Source organism: Salminus brasiliensis, chromosome 16 (assembly GCF_030463535.1).
Source record: "Salminus brasiliensis chromosome 16, fSalBra1.hap2, whole genome shotgun sequence".
Classification (NCBI taxonomy): Eukaryota; Metazoa; Chordata; class Actinopteri; order Characiformes; family Bryconidae; genus Salminus; species Salminus brasiliensis.
The window spans coordinates 4,376,705-4,395,889 of record NC_132893.1 but is presented as its reverse complement, the minus strand read 5'-3'; the positions used below and the strand labels follow the sequence as shown (position 1 = coordinate 4,395,889).

At 46.5% G+C, this 19,185-nt stretch overlaps 1 protein-coding gene across 6 annotated transcripts in view; it reads right to left on the bottom strand.

Annotated features, from left to right (window-relative positions):
- Nucleotides 1–19,185, bottom strand: part of msi2a (musashi RNA-binding protein 2a) — a 316,548-nt gene that overhangs the window by 69,273 nt on the left and 228,090 nt on the right. For all 6 annotated transcript variants that reach the window (XM_072658303.1, XM_072658304.1, XM_072658309.1 and 3 more), the window contains exon 8: nt 7,641–7,723. In XM_072658303.1, coding sequence (XP_072514404.1) covers nt 7,641–7,723 — 83 coding nt within the window. The remainder of the gene's footprint in view (nt 1–7,640; nt 7,724–19,185) is intronic.

Here is a 19,185-nt window from a genome sequence, read left to right as displayed (position 1 = left end):
TCGCATGAGAAAGTGCAACCACTCTGATCCTCCCTCTCGCGCTCTCTCTCTCCTCCCTCTCGCGCTCTCTGTCTTTCTCCTGTCTCTCTGTCTTTCTCCTGTCTCACTCTCTCTTTTCTCTTTCTCTGTCTCTCAGTCTTTTTCCTATGTCTATTTCTGTCTCTGTCTTTCTCCTGTCTCATTCTCTTATCTCTTTCTGTCTGTCTTTCTCCTGTCTCTCTCCCTCTCTGTCTCGCTCTTTCTTTCTCCTGTCTCCCTCTCTTTCACCTGTCTCTCTCTTACTCTGTCTGTCTTTCTCTCTCTCTCTTTCACCTGTCTCTCTCTCACTCTGTCTGTCCTTCCCCTGTCTCTCTCTCTGTCTTTCACCTGTCTCTCTTTTCTGTCTGTCTTTCTCCTGTCTCTCGCTCTCTCCTGTCTCTTTCTCGGTTTGTCTTTCTCCTGTCTCTCTCTCTGTCTTTCTCCTGTCTCTCTCTCTCTCGTTCACCTGTCTCTCTCTTACTCTGTCTATCTTTCACCTGTCTCTCTCTCTCACTCTATCTGTCTTTTTCCTGTCTCTCTCTCTCTGTCTTTCACCTGTCTCTCTTTTTCTGTCTGTCTTTCTCCTGTCTCTCTCTCCCTCTCTCTCTCTCTCTACCTCACTCTCTTCTTTGTCTCTTTCTTGCTCAGTCTGTCTTTGCTGTCTCTCTCTCTCTCTGTCTCAGTGGATGTCTCTCTCCCTATCTCTGTCCTGATCTCCCTACCCCCTCTCTCTCAGTAAGTGCAGTAGTGAGTGGCGAGTTAATGGTCAGGTCATTATCGAAGCGCCGGACACTCAGGCATCAAACCCACATCAAACAGATCACAGCCCCAACTGAACCAGCACAGCTGAGCACCACTACCACCACTGCTACTAATAATAATCATCATCATCATCATAATAATAATAATAATAATAATAATAATAATCATTTTAATGATGTTCTCAGTCAGAGTTTGGCGTTAGGAGCTCCATTCCAGAGAACCTTACCTGGTCAGAGCGGTCCACAGTGGAGGAACCCGTGAAAGGAGCATTGCTGTGAGGATTTGATTCATTGCAGTCAGCGCCAAGAGCGTTAGTGAGGTCAGGATGTTGGATGATTATCCCCACCCCACCTCATCATGCCAAACTCCCCAACTCATCACCAACCCGGGGGCTCTATACCCCTCTAGCACCACGTCTGGCATTACGCATGGCATTAGGAGGAGTGTCCACAAACATTTGGACGTATAGTGTATTTAAACATACGTTCTGGTACATGTAGAGTGGTGTAGGGCAGAACGGGCCAATTATCAATCAGCAGGGTTCTCTACAATCAACCACTGCACACCAACCCCCCACTCTGAATTCTGCACTATTGGAGGACTTGCCCTTTTAAAAAAGGGAGACCGGGTGAACCGACGAGCGCGAGAGGAGGGAGAGAGAGAGAGAGAGAGAGAGTGAAAAAGAGAAATACAGAGGGAGAGAAAGAGGATGGAAAGGATGAGGAGAGGAGAGGAGGGAGCGCGAGAGCGGGGGGGCTTATTAGTATGCGCTGCTGTTTCTTGCATTTTGTTGATGAGCCAGAACTCACATCTTAACAAGCAAGAAGGGAGTTAGTGATCAGGAGCCATTGAGGACAGAGAGAGAGAGAGAGAGAGAGAGAGAGAGAGAGAGTGGGTGAGTGAGTGATGGCCATTTTCTCAATCACTCTCTCGTGCCTGATTCTCAGCAGCCCTAGGGAGAGCGAGCGACGGCAGCAGTGTAATCACATCTGAAAAGTCTTAAAAAGAGTGAATGGAGAACGCTCTCTCTCTCTCTGTCTCTCTCTCTCTCTCTCTCTCTCTCTCGCGTGCGCTCTCTTTCCCTCCTCTCTCGCGTGTCTGCATCTCTGCTGTGTGGACAGGCTCGAGTAGAGGAGTGCATTCAGATGGAGAGATTCGCCCAGTCATCCTGACATGAGGAGTCCCAGATGGCTGGGAGAACCCCTTTGTATGTGTGTGTGAGTGAGTGTGTGTGTGTGTGTGTGTGTGTGTGTATATGAGAGAGTGTGTGTGTGTCTTCTTTAACCTTCATAAATCTGCAGTTATTTTTACGGTGGTTTTGCCATATGATTTTTTTTATGCCATCACATAATTTCATAATCAGTAACTGCACCAGTTGGTACTGCCAATTAACCCACCCGCTCGTAGCTCCCCCTAGCAGTAGCAATGCCCCCGACACTCGGAGGGTGAGGACTTTACACACGTCTCCTCCGATACACGTGAAGCCAGACACCTCCTCCTTTTTAACTGCCACCGATGCGGCCTTATCGGGCAGCCCGGAGGAAAGCACCGAGCCCCCAGCTCCCCAGCGCCTGTGCTGAGTGATGAGGGGCCAGAGCGCCATCTACCCACCCGAAGCAAGCACAAGCAGTTGTGCTCTCTCAGACTCCAGCTGCCGATGGCAAAGCAGCATGGCTCGGGATTCAAACCCGCGACTCCCAGACCACAGATGCAGCCACGGCATCCGATATCATTTTCTCCCCAATTACTCAACCCATCACATGTAATGCTCCCGACACTCCCAGTTACTGCCAGTCCTGCACTGGAGTAAACAAGGCCAATTGTGCTCTCTCTGGGCTCCGGCTGCCGATGGCTCTTCTGGTCATTCTGACAGCCCCTTATTTTCACCCCAGATCAAATGTCTGTAAGATGATGATGATCAGCCCGGTCAACCAGGTGTCCACACATTTTGACTGGTACTGTACATAGAGCGCTGTGCTTGGACCCCGATGATTGCCACATTTTTTCCAGTAATTTTTACAGACCTGCCTCAAATTTCAGAAATTCGTTGAATAACAGCTGGTTGCCTTGGTTACGAGCTAAGATTATTTACACAAATGAACCTTTTCTTGCCCACCAGAAATCAGATTATGAGAAAATAATAGTAAAAGCAACCGCTGCTGCTCAGAGTGAGCTAGCTGAGCTAGCTCTTAAAATTAAACATCTGTAATAATGGTGCTGCTGCTGTGCTGTGCTGTTCCTGGGGGGGGTATGTGGTGTGGGGGTTTCCCCTCAGTGTTCTCTGCTGACAGTGGATCACACTCAGAAAGCAGTAATTCTCCCCTTGCCTCCGGCAGGCCGTAAATAAGTGCTCGGGGGCGTCTAGACGGCTGCATTTGGAGAAGCGCTCGGTGCAGCGGTGGGTGGGTGTGCTGGAGGAAGTCTTGAGGGAGCGGTTTGAACACGGGACACTTTGATCACAGCTCAGTGTGCAGTCACCCCGCTGCCACCGAGCGGATGGGGAGGAGAGTGAGGGAGCGGTGTGGTGGGGGGGGTCAGACGGCTGGGAAGATCACTAAAGACAAGATCAGGTCACCCCACTGAAACGGAGACTGATACTCTGAAGACACTTCAATCCTGCTGTGTTAATAAACGGGGAATGCCGATTTCAGACCACTGTGTAGAACCCCCCCCCCCATCAGTCAATACTGCCACAGCTAGGATGGTAGAGCACAGTAGGATGGGCTAGAGCTCTGAGGGCCCCTGCCACAACAACCTTAGAGCTCAACACGCTTGGAGGAGAACACTAACATGCAGTTGGCAGTGGAAGCAGTGGAAGGCCATTCCACCAATCCAGAGAGAGAGAGAGAGGGCGTTCGTGCCAGTCGGGACTCCATGCAGCGTTCTCTCCGATTCGGCCACTGATGGCAAAGCGACATGGCTCGGGATCCGAACTCACGACCCCTAGGCCAAAGTGTTCGCGCATTAGACCACTGAGCCACTCGGAGTTGTAGATATTTCAGCCACTTTCTGACCAACCTGCCTTTAAGCAGATCTGACCGTTTCAGTCCTCGAGGACACCGGGTCCGTCTGATTTTTGGTTCTGTTCACCAGTTCTGCGATTAGGTGATAAAAATGCAGGCTGTGATGCGAGTTACTGGACAGAGTAATGAAAAGTTAACGCGACAGGCCGAGGACGATCGGACCATCCACACTCGTCCACTTCAAAGTCCCCATCTGGACAAGCAGAGGAGGGGGAGGCTGGTGCGAAGGCTTTCTTGGCTTGAGGCTTCAGGGAGTCCAGCCTGGTTCATCCAGGAGCCACTTCTCCAAATCTTTCTTCTCATCCTCCCTCACCTTTTAACCCAAAACCGCTGGCAAATCCTCGAACCCCTTCCCCGTCTTCTCATCCATCCATCCAGCCATCCCTTTTCTCTCCCTCCCTCTTTCCTCCCTCCTTCCCCCAATGTCAGCGACGAGTCAGGCCAGCAGTGGGCCAATGTGGGGCCAGCATGGGGCTCCTTTAACCAACCCACAGCTTAAGGGCAGTGGGGGAAGAGGCTGCTGAATGTTTTATGGGCTGCCGTGTGCCCAGAGTGGAAATCAAAGGCGGCCGGGAGCAGGACGGTTCCCCCTCCTTTCTCCTTTCGCCTCTTCTGCTCTTCGCTCGCTCTCTCTCTTTCTCGCCCTCGCCCCAAGTTCCCTGCTGTGCTGGAATCCCTCCCAGGTCTGTCTGGGTTTGGAGCTACAGGGGCACCTGGTGCATAGCTGAAAGGGTTACCACAACAGATGGTTATTGAAGAGAAAAAAAAATGATAAAGAAATAACAGGCGCGAAAAGCGGGGCAGGGCGCAGCTTCCAAAATAGCCCGAGCGAAGGACCGAGTCAAGGTTTACGAAAATAATCATAATAATAGTCGTCATAACGATGGGGATGATGGTGGCAAATTAGCAAGTCAAATAAGCAAAGAGGCTGCTAGCAGATGATGCTTCTGAGCCTGGCTTTGATCTCGCTGGCAAGAGAACGAGGGGTTTCAGCTGGAAATGAACAGCAAAAAGGGGGTGGGGCTGGAGAGGGGGAGTGAAGGAGAAAACAGGAAATCACCACCGAGCCTCAGCTCACCCGCTCTTACACACTTCAGTGTCCTTTTCATTTAAAAGGTGGCCGCAGAGACACCCTGGGCCGAGAGAGATATCGCTGTGGTCATCTACCTGCATCGAATGGGTAACTGCGGCATTTTTACATACCGCCTCCTCTTTTTCACCCTCCGGTTCGCAGTTTTCTCCTCTTTTCTGCCCGCCCTGAGGTGGTTACTCATCTGGTAATAATGATGCATGCAATTCCCTGGCAGGCCCATTTCGGAGGCGGCCAGCCGAGAGATGGCACGGAGTGGGGTGCTGTGCTGTGGGGGAAGAGGGAAAAAAAGTATCTGCACCCTGGCTTTGGCACTCCCTCCCCGGGGCCACGAAACCATCTGATGCACTATCATAAAAATCGATCGCATTGTTCTGCTCTCATGGATCCGGGGGACCAGATACTGTGTCCGGCTCCCAGCCTGGAATGGCCGGGTTGCGACCGAGAGATGTGTGTCTGTGAGGAGTGCTAGGATCTGCTGTTCCTGATACCCAAAGCCCACCACACTCTTGCCCCTCACTAACTCTTCTCGTGTAGTCCCAGAAGGACCAAGGATGAACACTGATGGCTTTGTGGGGCAAGTATACAGTCTCCAGCCAACTGCTCTTCGCTCTGTAGCCCCCGTCAATCAAAAAAGGCTGTGAGTGGGATACCCCGCCCCAGAGTCCTGCTCTATATATATATATATTTTTTTTTTATCTTAAACACACTTTAATCTAAAACTTTATGATTAAATGCTTGAGATGTGTATCTTTCAAAAATGAAATAAAATAAAATAAAAATATAAATAAAAAATAAAATAAAAATAAATGATATATATAAAATAAATTAAATTAAAATAAAAAAATAAAAATGTAATAAAATTAAAATAAAAATCTAATTAAAATAAATAAATAAATAACAAATAAAATTAAAATAAAAAATAAATAAATTAAAATAAAATATAAATAACAAATACATTTAAAATAACAAACTAAATAAAAATAAAAACAAAATATAAATAAAAATGAAATTCACAATGGAATACATCCTGGTATCACAGCTAAAACATAACCATGCTACTAAAGGTAGACTGCACTGGCTAAAACGTATGCTTAACCAGGCCTAGGCCACTTGGAAAACTGTATTTGGAACTGTTTGGTGATGTGGCATTGTGGGAAATGTAGTTCGCTACCCATAGCTAGCAAAGTCAACGTCAGCAGTAACGTAATCGGTCCATTTGCTGCTCTTCAGGTCTTACAAACACGCTTGTGACCATGTGGCGAGATGTGAGCTAGCATATTAGCTAGCTAAAGCTAGATGTCCAATAAAATAGAGGACAGGCAACTATTAGCTAGTATGAGGAGGTGACGTTAGCTTTAACCTAACCTATCTTTGACCTATCAAACATCATCCAGGCAACACTGACCTGTGCGTCCGTCTCCACCCTCCGTCGCCGTGGCGTTTGGTTGCCATACTGCTTTTGGTAAAAAAAAAACCTGGGCGCGCACGGCAATGAACGGCTTTTAGTAGCACGGTGATGTTTCAGGCGTGAGGCCAGGTGGTGTCTGGCATGCCTTGCCCCCAACAAGTAGCAGAACCTGAAATCGACAATTCTTTAACGCTTCATCATTATAAGATCCGCTGTAGTGACCACAGCTTGTCTAGTCCCTGTAGAGAAGTATTGCCAATAGAATAGGACTCTCTGGAGCAACAAACAAACAAGGTGTGGGCTAGAGGGGTTTAAAGCCCCCCAGCATTGAGCTGTGGAGCAGTGGAAGAACTGTGTTCTCACATCCAAATACTTCTTGGATGAGTTGGGGATAAGTTGGGGTGGTGATCATCATCGTGACTTCACTAATACTTTCCAGTCGTTGAATGCAATCAAATCGTCACAGCAATGGTCCTCCAAAATCTAGTAAAAAAGCCCCCCTGGACAGTAGAGACAGTTACTCCAACAAAAGCAATATCGACTCTTTTGTAAAAATGAACAGGTGTCCCAATACTTTTGTCCGTAGTGTATATATAAATTAAACGCATTTGTTTGGTTAGCCTGTACCCCAAGATGCCGGGTGTGGGACAAGGAATCTCTTTCTCTGTGGTGTCACAAAATGACCATAGCACCCCCTACAGTTTCTGTAGTGTACTGCAACCTGTCTGAATGTCCACATGCGGGTCAAACTGCTTATGCTTATGAGATGCGCTGACCAAAGCCCACCTTGACTGGCGCTGCTGTTGTTGACCTACGTTGCTGCCCTAAACTGTCCAAAACCCACCAGGCTCCACCGTCCAGCCTCAGAGTTCGAGTCCGGCTCTGAGAGAGCGGGCGGTTAGGGGGCGAGACTGGTCATTACTGGGCTTGGGAAGGCGTTAATCCTTCTTTAATGAACTGAGCGGCTGCCAGCTCCATCTCTCTCTCTCTCTCTCTCTCTCTCTCTCACTCACTTACTCACTCCCTCTCTGGCTCATTCTTCTACCGACTAAGACGGAGGGATTTACAAAGAGAGGGAAGGAGTGGACAGGCTTCTGTCTGCTTTCGGTAAGCCCACAGGATACACCCAGACCCCCCCACCCCACACACACAGACACACACCCACACAATTTCACGCTCCCTGGACAGTATACACATGGCCATGGCTGCACTGGGCCATTTACACGAGCAAACACATCCCACCTTGAAGCCGCGAGGGCATGCTATTAGGGGCGCGCTAAACAGGAAATCAAATATTAATCCCAGGCAAATTGAAAAGTGGAGGAAGAACACTTACCATTTTATTATTGATTTCATGGAAATGAATTTCACAGACTTTCTCCACCACGTCTTCATTCTCGAAAGTTACGAAGCCAAAGCCTGCGGAGACACAGGGAGAGAGAGAGAGAGAGAGGGAGGGAGAGAGCAGTGGAGGATGAGTGTCGTGTTGGTCATCACTTTTCAAACTTCAGTGAAGTAAAGAAAAGCTGCAGGGTCAACTCCTGAGAATTACAATGCGGCCTCGATCGTTATCAGCAGCCAATCTGGAGAGGTTGTCGGGATTCTCTCGGAATCTGAAGGCGAAACCCATCAGAGCCTTAAACACGGGCCCGGCAGACATTGTCTTTTTTGAAACAGGGCCAATGATGAAAATCTCTGACATTATTAGAAACAGCGCAGAGGCTCCTCCACAAAAGGCAGAGGAGATTTGGAAGAAGGGGGGGGGCAGCACAAAAGGCCCTTTAATGAGATTCATGGGGACCCGGTCGCCGGCATCTGAATTTCATTAAACGCATTTTGTGTTCCCTTCATTGAAATTTCACTGTATAACAAGCTCCCGTTTTTATGGTAATGCGCCACTCGGCCATATCTGAAACGTGTCGCTGACCGTGGGATTCCCGCTCACCCCCCCAACTTCCATATTTATGAAATAAAAGCTTAACCCTTTCTGCCTGGTCGTCCGTTTCTGCTGGAGACGCACAAAAAGAAAATAATACAGAAAGAAATGAAGGCGATTCTCAGGCCTCAGAAAGGGAGGAAATTGTCAGTGTTAATAGCCGCCTTGCTGCGGCAACACAAAGCAAGACAGGTCCGGATGAGCGGCCGGGCTGCTCGGCGTCCGCCGCTTGTTTATTCCGGCCTGCGAGTTCGGCGGCACCTGCTAATGCGCGCTCGCCCCCCTCCGCTCGCCCGCTCACACACTTCATCATCATGAGCATCATCTCTATATTCAAGAGCAGCTGTGTTATGGAGACGAGAGACGGGCGCACAAAGGGAAGATGCATGAAGCACTAGGCTTCTGCAGACAGGCTGAATGTCTGTGTGTAGGTGTGTGTGTGTGTGTGTGTGTGTGTGTGTGTGTGTGTGTGTAGGGGGGGGTCTGTTACTCATACATCTGTATATGACATATGACAGTAGTAGGCAAAGGTTTCTCCACAGCTGCTGCTCATTTGCAGGATAAGAGTGAAGGCGCCTCACCCCTGCACACTCCTCACGTTCCCTCAAAGAACTTTGCTATGATGCTAATGCTAAAATACACATTTTCTAAAATACAGAATCTATATAAACACACAACTTGTTGAATATCTATATGCAAAAGACTGTAATGCACCAGAAAATGCTTTAAAAAAGACGTTGCCAGGCAGTTGCTAGGCAGTCGCTAGGCAGTTGCTATGTTGTCATTAGTATTAAATTGTTTATTTTTTTTTGTAAGTGGTTGCTATGAGGTTGTTAGGTAGTTGCTAAGTGCTTAGTATGATTGCCATGGTGTCCCAGGTGGTTGCTATGATGTTGCAGCAGCGTACTGTTGATGGGTATATAGTATTAATTAAATGCAGTTATGTAATAACTAAAAGTGTGGGAGAAGGACCACGCCCAAACTCCTCCCCTCCGCTCCATCACTACGCACTATAAAGCCGCTCCTCTCCCCACCGCCCCTGCTCCTCCTGATGGTCCACATTATGCACAACCTCTGCCTGGCAAGGGAGGGGGTCTGGCGTCAGGTCCCATCAGCTCGAAGCCCCCCAGAATTTCTCCTGCCCCAATTTCTGAAGCTCCCAGTCCTTTCCTCAGCCAAGCGAGCGTGGTCCGCACTTCGTGAATTGATGGTTATCAAAACTCAACATATTTTTTACTGTAAGTTTAAAACCCAAATGATCAATCAGTTCATTAATAGAGAAAATAATCAGCAGATTAATCCATAATGAAAAGAAAATCATCCGCTGAAAACAAAAGAGCTCCGACTCACGTTCAGCTTTCTGATTTCTTCACTCCAGTGAAGCTCTCGTTCAACCCCTGCTTTCATTCCTTTAAGGGTCAGTGGTTGCTGGATTGGTGCTTTAGTGTCGATAGGTAGTTGCTAGGCAACTGCTATGCTATCCCAAATGCAATGCTATGGGGTTACTATTTAGTTGTACTTAGTTTAGTATATAGCATGTGGTTGCTATAGGGTTGCTAAGTGGTTGCTATGGTGTCGCAAGGTGACTGCAATGGAGTTGTTTAGATGCCGCTTGGATGCTGCTGGGTGGATGCTAGGCAGTTGCTATGGTATTGCGGTCTCAGCTGGTTGCCGAGTGGTATTGCCGAGTACCTTGTGGGGTTGGATGGGTGTATTCGGATCATTGTGGTGTCAGAAGGTTTCGCACCCCAGTCTGCACCCCAGTCTGCAGTGAGCAACCGTAGTTACCCCTCTCAGACTAATGAGGCTACTCCCCTCACACTACCCATTACTCACTACTTTACTACAGTCAGTAGGATCACCTGTACACCTGTTACCTGTACGCCACCTTTTCAAATGAAAAAAGGTAAAATAATAAAATTAATACTCATAATTCGAGACGTTTGAAACGTGGTGATAACATTTCGAGGCAAATTGCCTGTCAAATATGTTCAAAAATTATAAAAAATATTAAAAAATGATTTCTTATTCAACCTAATTATTATTTAGTGACTAAAACACACTTAAAACACATCCTTCCGTCCAGCTTATAATATTTCAACCTGTATTATAAAAGCTTTCACTGAAAAATAACTCAATTTTAATGAATTAATAGTAATTATTGTAACTACTGATACTAAACACTGGAGTGGTGGTGGATCTGTACGTGACAAAGGTGCCATTCCCAACCCAGTACAGCTTTCCACAGCAGCGCTGGTTACTGGTTAATACAGGTCCACTGCCATTAACACCGTTTCCTACTTAAATAACAGCAGAGCGGATCATCATAGAGCTCGGAAGCGCCGCGTTTGGCCACTCAGCGGATGAACCGGCCCGTAAAGCTGCCATTTCAACACATTCACACGAGCCGCAATATTTATTCAAATTCACAAGAGCTCTATTAATACCTGTGAAACGAATTCCACGCATTCCAGCCACAAGTCAAACTGAGCGCTCAGTCAGGCGGCAGTTCAAACCTCCGGCTGCAGATTGCTGATGGGCTGTCAGCGCTGGTCTGAGAATAACCTGCTTCTTAACACGTCTCGCGCCGAACCTCCCGTCTGCTGAATCATGCCCTTTGATGAACCTGTTCACAGAGATCTGAAGATCCAGATCTGCTCCTCGGCACAAACTGCAGCGTTTACCAGCGGAGCCCCAACAGGGCCCAGCGCAGGGGTGCGGGATCAGACGGCTACAAATCGGAACAGGACGCTTTGCGTTTTTCAGCGAATGAGAGTCGATCTGAGATCGAAGTTCAGTCAAAGTCAAAGTCAATCAGCTTTAATGTCCCTCCTTCTCAGCACAGAGGTGAGGAGTGAGGAACTCTGGCAGAACACAGTGCAGACAGCCAGCAAACAGTGATCAGATGGTGTTAGCTGTGCGGGTCCTCCTGTGGGCTAGGGGAGTGTGTGGGTAGTTTTGGGCGTGAAAGCCTAGTTTCTGATGCTCTGAAAAGCTTCAATTAAAAAATGTCTAATAAAATCCTGAATATTGTCTGATACCAGGATCAGGATCAGGATCAGTCGATAGCAGTCTGACACTAAAATCCTCAATACTGTCTGATACCAGGATCAGGATCAGGATCAGGATCAGTCGATAGCAGTCTGATACTAAAATCCTCAATACTGGCTGATACCAGGATCAGGATCAGGATCAGTCGATAGCAGTCTGATACTAAAATCCTCAATACTGTCTGATACCAGGATCAGGATCAGTCGATAGCAGTCTGATACTAAAATCCTCAATACTGGCTGATACCAGGATCAGGATCAGGATCAGTCGATAGCAGTCTGATACTAAAATCCTCAATACTGGCTGATACCAGGATCAGGATCAGGATCAGTCGATAGCAGTCTGATACTAAAATCCTCAATACTGTCTGATACCAGGATCAGGATCATTTTCAAACTACAATCTAAAGTATCATCCAAATTGTCTGACACTCATCTAAAACTAAAATCTTTAGTATCAACCGATATTGATCCCGATCCAATACTCAAATTCGTTGACATTTCAACTGAAGTTTGATCAGACTGGGATCAGATGATACTGAAGGTTTCAATATCAGATCAGGATCGCTACATACTCAAGATTTCGGTGCTGGATTGGGATCAGAATCATCTGATAATGAAGAATTTGATATCGGATATCGGAGCAGTCCTCGGGGGGCCTCAGCAGGTTCATGTTTTAGGGTAGCTTCTAACACAGCTTGGCCAGCTTTGCTAAGACCATCTGAGGTGCTGAGGGCCTCCAGACCCCTCTGTGAACTCCAGGTATTGTGTGGACCAGTCCAGTTCCACCAGCAGCTCAGCAGATCTTCTCGATGCTCAATACTCCATAACAGTCCTCAGCTGCAGGGTTCAATGAGAACAGTGCAGACAGTGTGTATATCTGTGTATATGCAGTACATGAGCCTAATCTGGCCCCTGGCCGGTTAGCATTAACCCCGGCTCTCGTGGGGGACGGCCCACTCCTGCTCGTACAGAGCCACCAATCCAGTCGACTTCATGAAGCGCTCCCTGCTTCCCCGCTAACCCAAACACACACCTTCCTGAGCTCCGTTCTGCCTCCTCCGAGTCGCACTAACGACTTCCCTTTAAACAGTCTGTGCGCGGGGGGCTTCCCCGAGCCGGCCCCTAATCTCAGCTGCTAATAGATAAAAGAGGAAACAGCAGCCAAGATCTACACTTAGGACTGACCTCTGACCCCTGCGCCCGCTGCCGCCCCAGGCAGAGAGATAAGTGGGGTCAGGGGTCAAGTGCGGCAGATTGGAGCGGTGGAAAGAGAAATGGCCCTGGACCCTGCTCACACACACACACACACACACACACACACACACACACACACACACACACACACACAGTGCAGATACGGGGAGATAAAAGACAGCAGGGTTGATAAGAGAACAAATAAAAAAGCAACCCCTACCACTGTGCGCTGGAAGGACCTTACACACACACACACACACATCACCTCAAGGGAATGTTCCATACACACACTCTTTCTTGCATAATAACATATGGGATACACTGCGATCACATGTGTAATATAGGATATAGTATTATTATTACATATTGATCCATCTATAGAATACATATGGGGCAAGCTTATAACACACAGGTACTTACATATGTCTAATAAATTAGAGATATCGTTATTATTATTACATATAGGTACGTACATTTATACTGTGTAATACATAAGGGATATGCTATTACATAAAGAAACGTATATGTATAATACAAATGGTATATACTATTATTGTACATAGGTACGCATATGTACAATACATACGGTATTTACCATCATACATATAGGTACTTCTATATTACATATATGTTGTATACTATTATTGCACATAGGTACTCATATGTACAATACATATGGGATAAGCCATTACATATAGCTATGTATATATAATACATATGGTATACACACACACACACATATATATATATATATATATATATATATATATATATATATATAGACATAATACATATGAGGTATATTATTATTACATATTGGTATATATATGTTATACATATAGGGTATATTATTATATATAGATATCTACACATGGATTTTATGATAATAATAATAATGATTATTATTATTAGTAGTAGTATTATTATTATACTTATGAAATGCATGTATGGCTCCATCTTTCAGAATAAAAACAAGAGTGTGTGTGAAAAGCATTCTCTCTTTCTCTCTCTGTCACAAGAGTTTTCAGTTTAAAAAGAGTCTAGACGTTACTCAGTCTGTCCTGTAGCAGAGAGGATTTGTGTGTGTGTGTGTGTGTGTGTGTGTGTGTGTGTGTATTTGTGAGAAAGCAGTAAAGTCCTTGCATGTGGTTACTGCAGGGTGTGCTTACTTTTACAGGGTGTTACACCACGGTGAGAAAACACACAACGCCTGCATAGAAGCCTACAATCTACGTCAGTGTGTGTAAATAACACACACACTCACACACACACACTCACACACACACACACACACACACACACCTAATGCAGGCATCTCGTGCAGCAGTGCTAAACAACCAATAAAGTGAGCTGCTGGTTCAGCCCTCTCGTCTACTTCACACACACACACACACACAGACACACACACACACACACACACACACACACACACACACACACACACCCCGCAGCCTGCAGGAGAGTATCTAACCCCAGCTCCGTCTGTCTGCAGTCCTCTGTGTTCCGCTGGGCACTGGAACCATAGGGCAACACAACTGAAGTTGGTGCTGCTGGATCCGACTGCACCTCGAACCGCGAGCAGTTGCGTAATCTCTGACAGACTGGTGAAACGAGCAAAGACACACCGCTCACAGACAGCAGCAGCGGCTAATCTGAGCTGCCTGCACTTTATTAGCTATTCTACTCTGTATCATTCATTTCTACATGAGAAGTGTAAAATACATTTACCTCTATAATAATAATAACATTAATAATAATAATAAAAATAATAATAAAATTGTATCCTTTTAATGCATAATTTTAGCATTTTGTAATACCACCACTACAAATACTGCTACAAATAATTACATATAATTACAATTTATGTAGAAAGTTTCATTTTAGTTCACTCAATTCTTAAAATAATAACAACAACAATAATAATAAATTATATTTTGTCATGTTATTTAATATAATAACTTATTGTTATTACTATCACCTTGCATAAATGCATTTATTATTATTATAAGTATTGTATATTTTATTAGATTATTATATATGTTATATTATTAATTATTAATATATTAAATTTTTATTTATTTATTTTTACATATTACTACTGTTACCACTACTAAAATTAAATGTTATTTTTTGTATACTCTCATTATTATTATTATTATTATTGTTATTATTATAGTCTCTCACCCTCCCTCTCTTTCCTAATCCTGCTCCACATCGGAGTCTCCTCTGCTTCCTCTGCTTTCTCTCTTTTATTAGTGACTGTTATTGAGGAGGTGATGAAGGTGGTGGTCAGTGAGAGAGGAGTGCCCCTCGTTGGAAGGGTGGGCTCGGGGGGGTGGGATAGGGTCCTGGACCGGCAGGATGGGGTGAACTGGAGGGAAAGCAGTTGACTGAGGTTTGGTATGTGTGTGTATGTTTGCGTGTTTGTGCGTCTGTGAAAAGGCTTGTCCGAACCTGACTCCTGACTACCCCCCCCCCACACACACACACACATGCCCACGACACGTGCCACTTTTGACAACCAACAAATCAGACGTCAGGAGCCATCTGTCACGCTGACGCTCCAGAGGAGGGAGACACACACTCCGAGCGAATGGGGTTAACACACACCTGCCCTCGCCACCGGAGAGCCTGCTGATGCAGCGTATGTATGTGTGTGTGTGTGTGTGTGTGTATAAAGAATCATACAAGCATACACACACACGGCACACAAGGTCAGACTCAATGCCACCGTGCAGCACCACCACTGGCCCAGCGGGGGCAGTGCTGAGACGACTGCCTCTCATACTGAATGACCTCTGTGTTCAACAGCAAGCACTCTCTTGAAGGCCTACAGAAACACACACACACGCTTGAAGGCCCACAGACTGCAAAATAGACACACACACACACACACACACACACACACACACACACACACACTACCCAGGCTGTCAAACACACTTGGAAGCACGCTCCCAGTTCTGGGAAAACAATAATAATAAATTCATCCAGGTCAGGGAAGTGGTGGGCGCAGTAGTAGCCTTCCCAGGGCAGAACACCCCATCGAGACCCTACAGTCCATCGTAGGGTACCACACACACACACACACACACACACTCCCAAGGGGGTGGGGCACAACTTAGCATAGCCAATTCACCCCCTCATGTTTATTATTTATTTTTGGGAGGAAACCGGAAAACCTAAGGGGGTCGTTAATAAGTGAGTGAAGGCAGGGCGAGTAGGGTACAAAGGAGCCAATCAGAGGCTTTTGGGCCTGATGTGCTGCCGTGGCAACCAAGGAGGAGTCAACATTCGGAAGGTCGTCGTTCCCTACTTTGTAATCCAGGGAAAAATCCTCCCAATTTCATCATCGGTTGAGTTCAATAGAGTTACAGACGCAGCAGAGCTGAAATTCCAACCACTAGGGGGCGCACTAGCCAGGTTTAGTGAGCGTCCCAATGCCGAACACCGAAAGCAAGCCTGTCTGACAGGGAAAGAGGTGAGGCACTTTCATACGGACAGTCTTAGCCGTATCCGGCTTCCCGAGACATTCCTTTATTTATGAAATACCCCCCAGGAACACACACTCACACACACACACACACACACACACACACACATTTCTCATCCAGTATTCTCCCAGCTCTCGCAGTCAGCCCCACTACGGCAGATGTTGAGGGATCTAGCAGATATGGAGGCTGACGTCTTTGTTACAGTTATTGATGGAGAGTTCCTGCTGGAGCAGAAGGGGAATAAGCATCAGTCTCTTGCTATCTCTCTCTCTCTCTCTCTCTCTCACACACACACACACACTTCTCCCGGCTAAAAGCCCTCTTTCTCGGACCCTCCACACACACTGAAATAGATAGTTTACAAAGTGAGGAATTCACAGTGAAACCCAACCCCTCCTCCTCGTCTGATGCTATTCAGCCACTGGCTTTCATACAAAACCAGCCCAGAAGCTTCCGCCCGCTAATGCCCTCGCCCGGCTCCGCCGAGAGGCCGAAACTTTCAAAGACTTGTGAGGGGCACGAGTTTTCCCTTCTCGAGCGCCCACCTTCCCCGTACAGAGACCCGCGGCCAAGCCTGAACGTGCCCTCGTGGAGCGCTAGTGTCCGAGCGGTGCAACAGCACTCGCTAATAACGGCTGATCCCTCGCCGGCTAGTCTCGAACATGATGATGGCTGACCGGGGATGTCAATAATGATGAGCCAGAATTTCCAAACACTCAACCAGTCACGAGCTAGCTACTTATGCTAACGGCTACTGCAGACAGGAGGAGAAGCCCAGACAGTGTGAGGCACAACGTTAGCACGTCGGAAGAAAAGCGCAGATAAAGGAGAAGCTAACGGTTCGTTTTAACTGCAGCAGCTAATTAACACTTCACAGGTTTGCGTTTTTCAAGCTAAAACGTTAAAAAATAAAGGGCACAGTGTGGCTAGGCTAGTAAGCGTTAGCTCAGGAGATGACAGAACTTATGAGGCTTCACTAAAAGCAGCTGAATGCATTTTTAGAAGGGGTGTCCACAAACATTTGGACATGTAGCGTGTGGAGAAACTACATATACATACATATGTTTTGACTGGCTTAGCATTTAGCTTTAGCTAGGCTAAGCTGGTTTAGCAGGTTCGCCAGCACACACACTAGCATTCGAAACCTATCGTTGTCGCCACGCAAAAACCTTACATCTCCATTTTTGGCGAATCGTGACCAAAAACTCAAAAATAGAAATGCTGGAGTAAACTGAAGAAGGTTTTTCCCTTCTCTTGGAAAGCCGCCGTTTTGGATATACAAGGTTTTGAGTGAGGTTTATAAGCAGCTAGCCGCTACGCTCGTCTAGCGAGCTAAACGGGTCTGATAATCCTACACGAGATGCTAACATTGATCAGTCAGTATCAGTGAAACCCCAAAGCTGCTGACCCCAAGCACCCGCCGGCCCTCAGAGCCTGGCTGTGCCGTCCTTCCCCTCGTCCCGCCCTCCCCTGTGGCCGCTCTAGCAGGACAGATGGCAGAAGCGGCGGCCATCTTTAGTGTTATTAGGAACGGACTGTGTGTCCCTCCCCTGGGGCTCGGCGGCGCCAGCAACACCTTTCCCTTTCTTCTCTCCTTTCTCTCGCTCTCGCGCTCCAACTTCCCCTCGACCTTAAACAATCGCCTTTTACCACAACACGCCGATTTTCCAATCGCGCGGCTGGTAATAGGTGTTAGCGCCCGTTAGCCGGCGCGTCGTGGATGACTGCGCTGTATCTCACACTTATTAGCCAGGTGCTAGAAGCCTGTGTCTCTCTCTCTCTCGCTCGCTCTCTCTCTCTCTCTCTCTCGTTCTACCAGCTTCTCAAACCGTACAATCCCATTCCCCTTCAGAGCGCCGCAAAAAAAAAAAAAGAAGGAAAAAATGCTAAATGCTAAATTGATGAAACGTTAAGTGACCTTTGCTTAAAAAGCAGTTTGCGCTGATGGCAGTTTCGTGTGTTTAAACCAGAGCGAAATCGAGTCTCCGAGAGACTTTTTAAGAAAGTTTCCCAAAAAGCTGTCATTTCCACGAGCCAACGGAGGAGGAAAAAAAAAAGCCTATAAGCGGGAGAAAGTTAGCGCAGTTAGACTTTATGTTCAAACTGTCAGCCTCCATTTGAAAGCTTCAACTCCCACATCTCTCGCTGGGGAGTTATAAATGAGCCTAAACGCTTCCACTCGCTAATGTCCTCTCTCCACACTCTCGCAAAGCATTTACGCAAGTGCATAAGAGAGGCCGACGGGGGGAACGAATCTGTACTTCTCAGGCCTTTCTTTTTATTCTTCTTCCTTCCTTTCCTTCAAGCTGAGCGAGGAACGTACGGTACGCACAACCCCAGACCGATAGCCAGAGGTGTGCTCCAGTCCCACCATCACCCCCTCCTCCACAAACCATAGGAACACACACACCGTATTTTAACCGCCAGTCAGGAACACGATTGGGCCAAACTGAGCCCCGTGTGGCACACCGCAGCAAACTGGAGAGCAGGAAGTGACGGCTGAGGGGTTCCACCCGGCCAGAGGTTTCGAGCACACAGCTGGACGGAGAGCGTACAGTAACGTACTGCCTCTACGAGCACCAGGCCGCCTTATTTGCTGGTAACCTAGCAACCACCAGAAACCCTTAAAGCAAGTTTAAAACGACGCAGCGAAAACAACTAGCGACAAATGAATCACGCTGCGTGTAGGAGGGGAATGCTGACACACCCACTTGTGGCAGAGAAGTCTTTAACTTGCTAATTTCTGCCCCGTCCACTGATTTCTAAGCCACGCCCCCAGAAATGAACAATGTTCTGGTTTTGTGATGTTTTTGGGGAGGGTTTACAGGGGGCTGATTATCAGTGAATTCTTAAAAAGTGAATTTATATTGTTAATTAATATCTTATATAAATGATGGAGGTGTTTTATTGAAATATTTATAGCAGTGGAGACTAGACCATAGGTATCACTGACACGGAGGCAAGAAACCTGCCTCTGTAAACTGAACATGCATCAGAAATGCATGATATTTCAATTACAGGAACCTTTTTGTTCCCAGGTTATAAACTTATGTTAGAAATATTTTATTGCAAAAATAAATAGTTTAAATAAATAATACAAATAACTATAATATATCATATTTATTAAAAAATACAATTTCCATTTTAATAAAAATATATTTTAAATATTTTAAGTATTTTTCTACTTTGCTACTTTGCCAATAA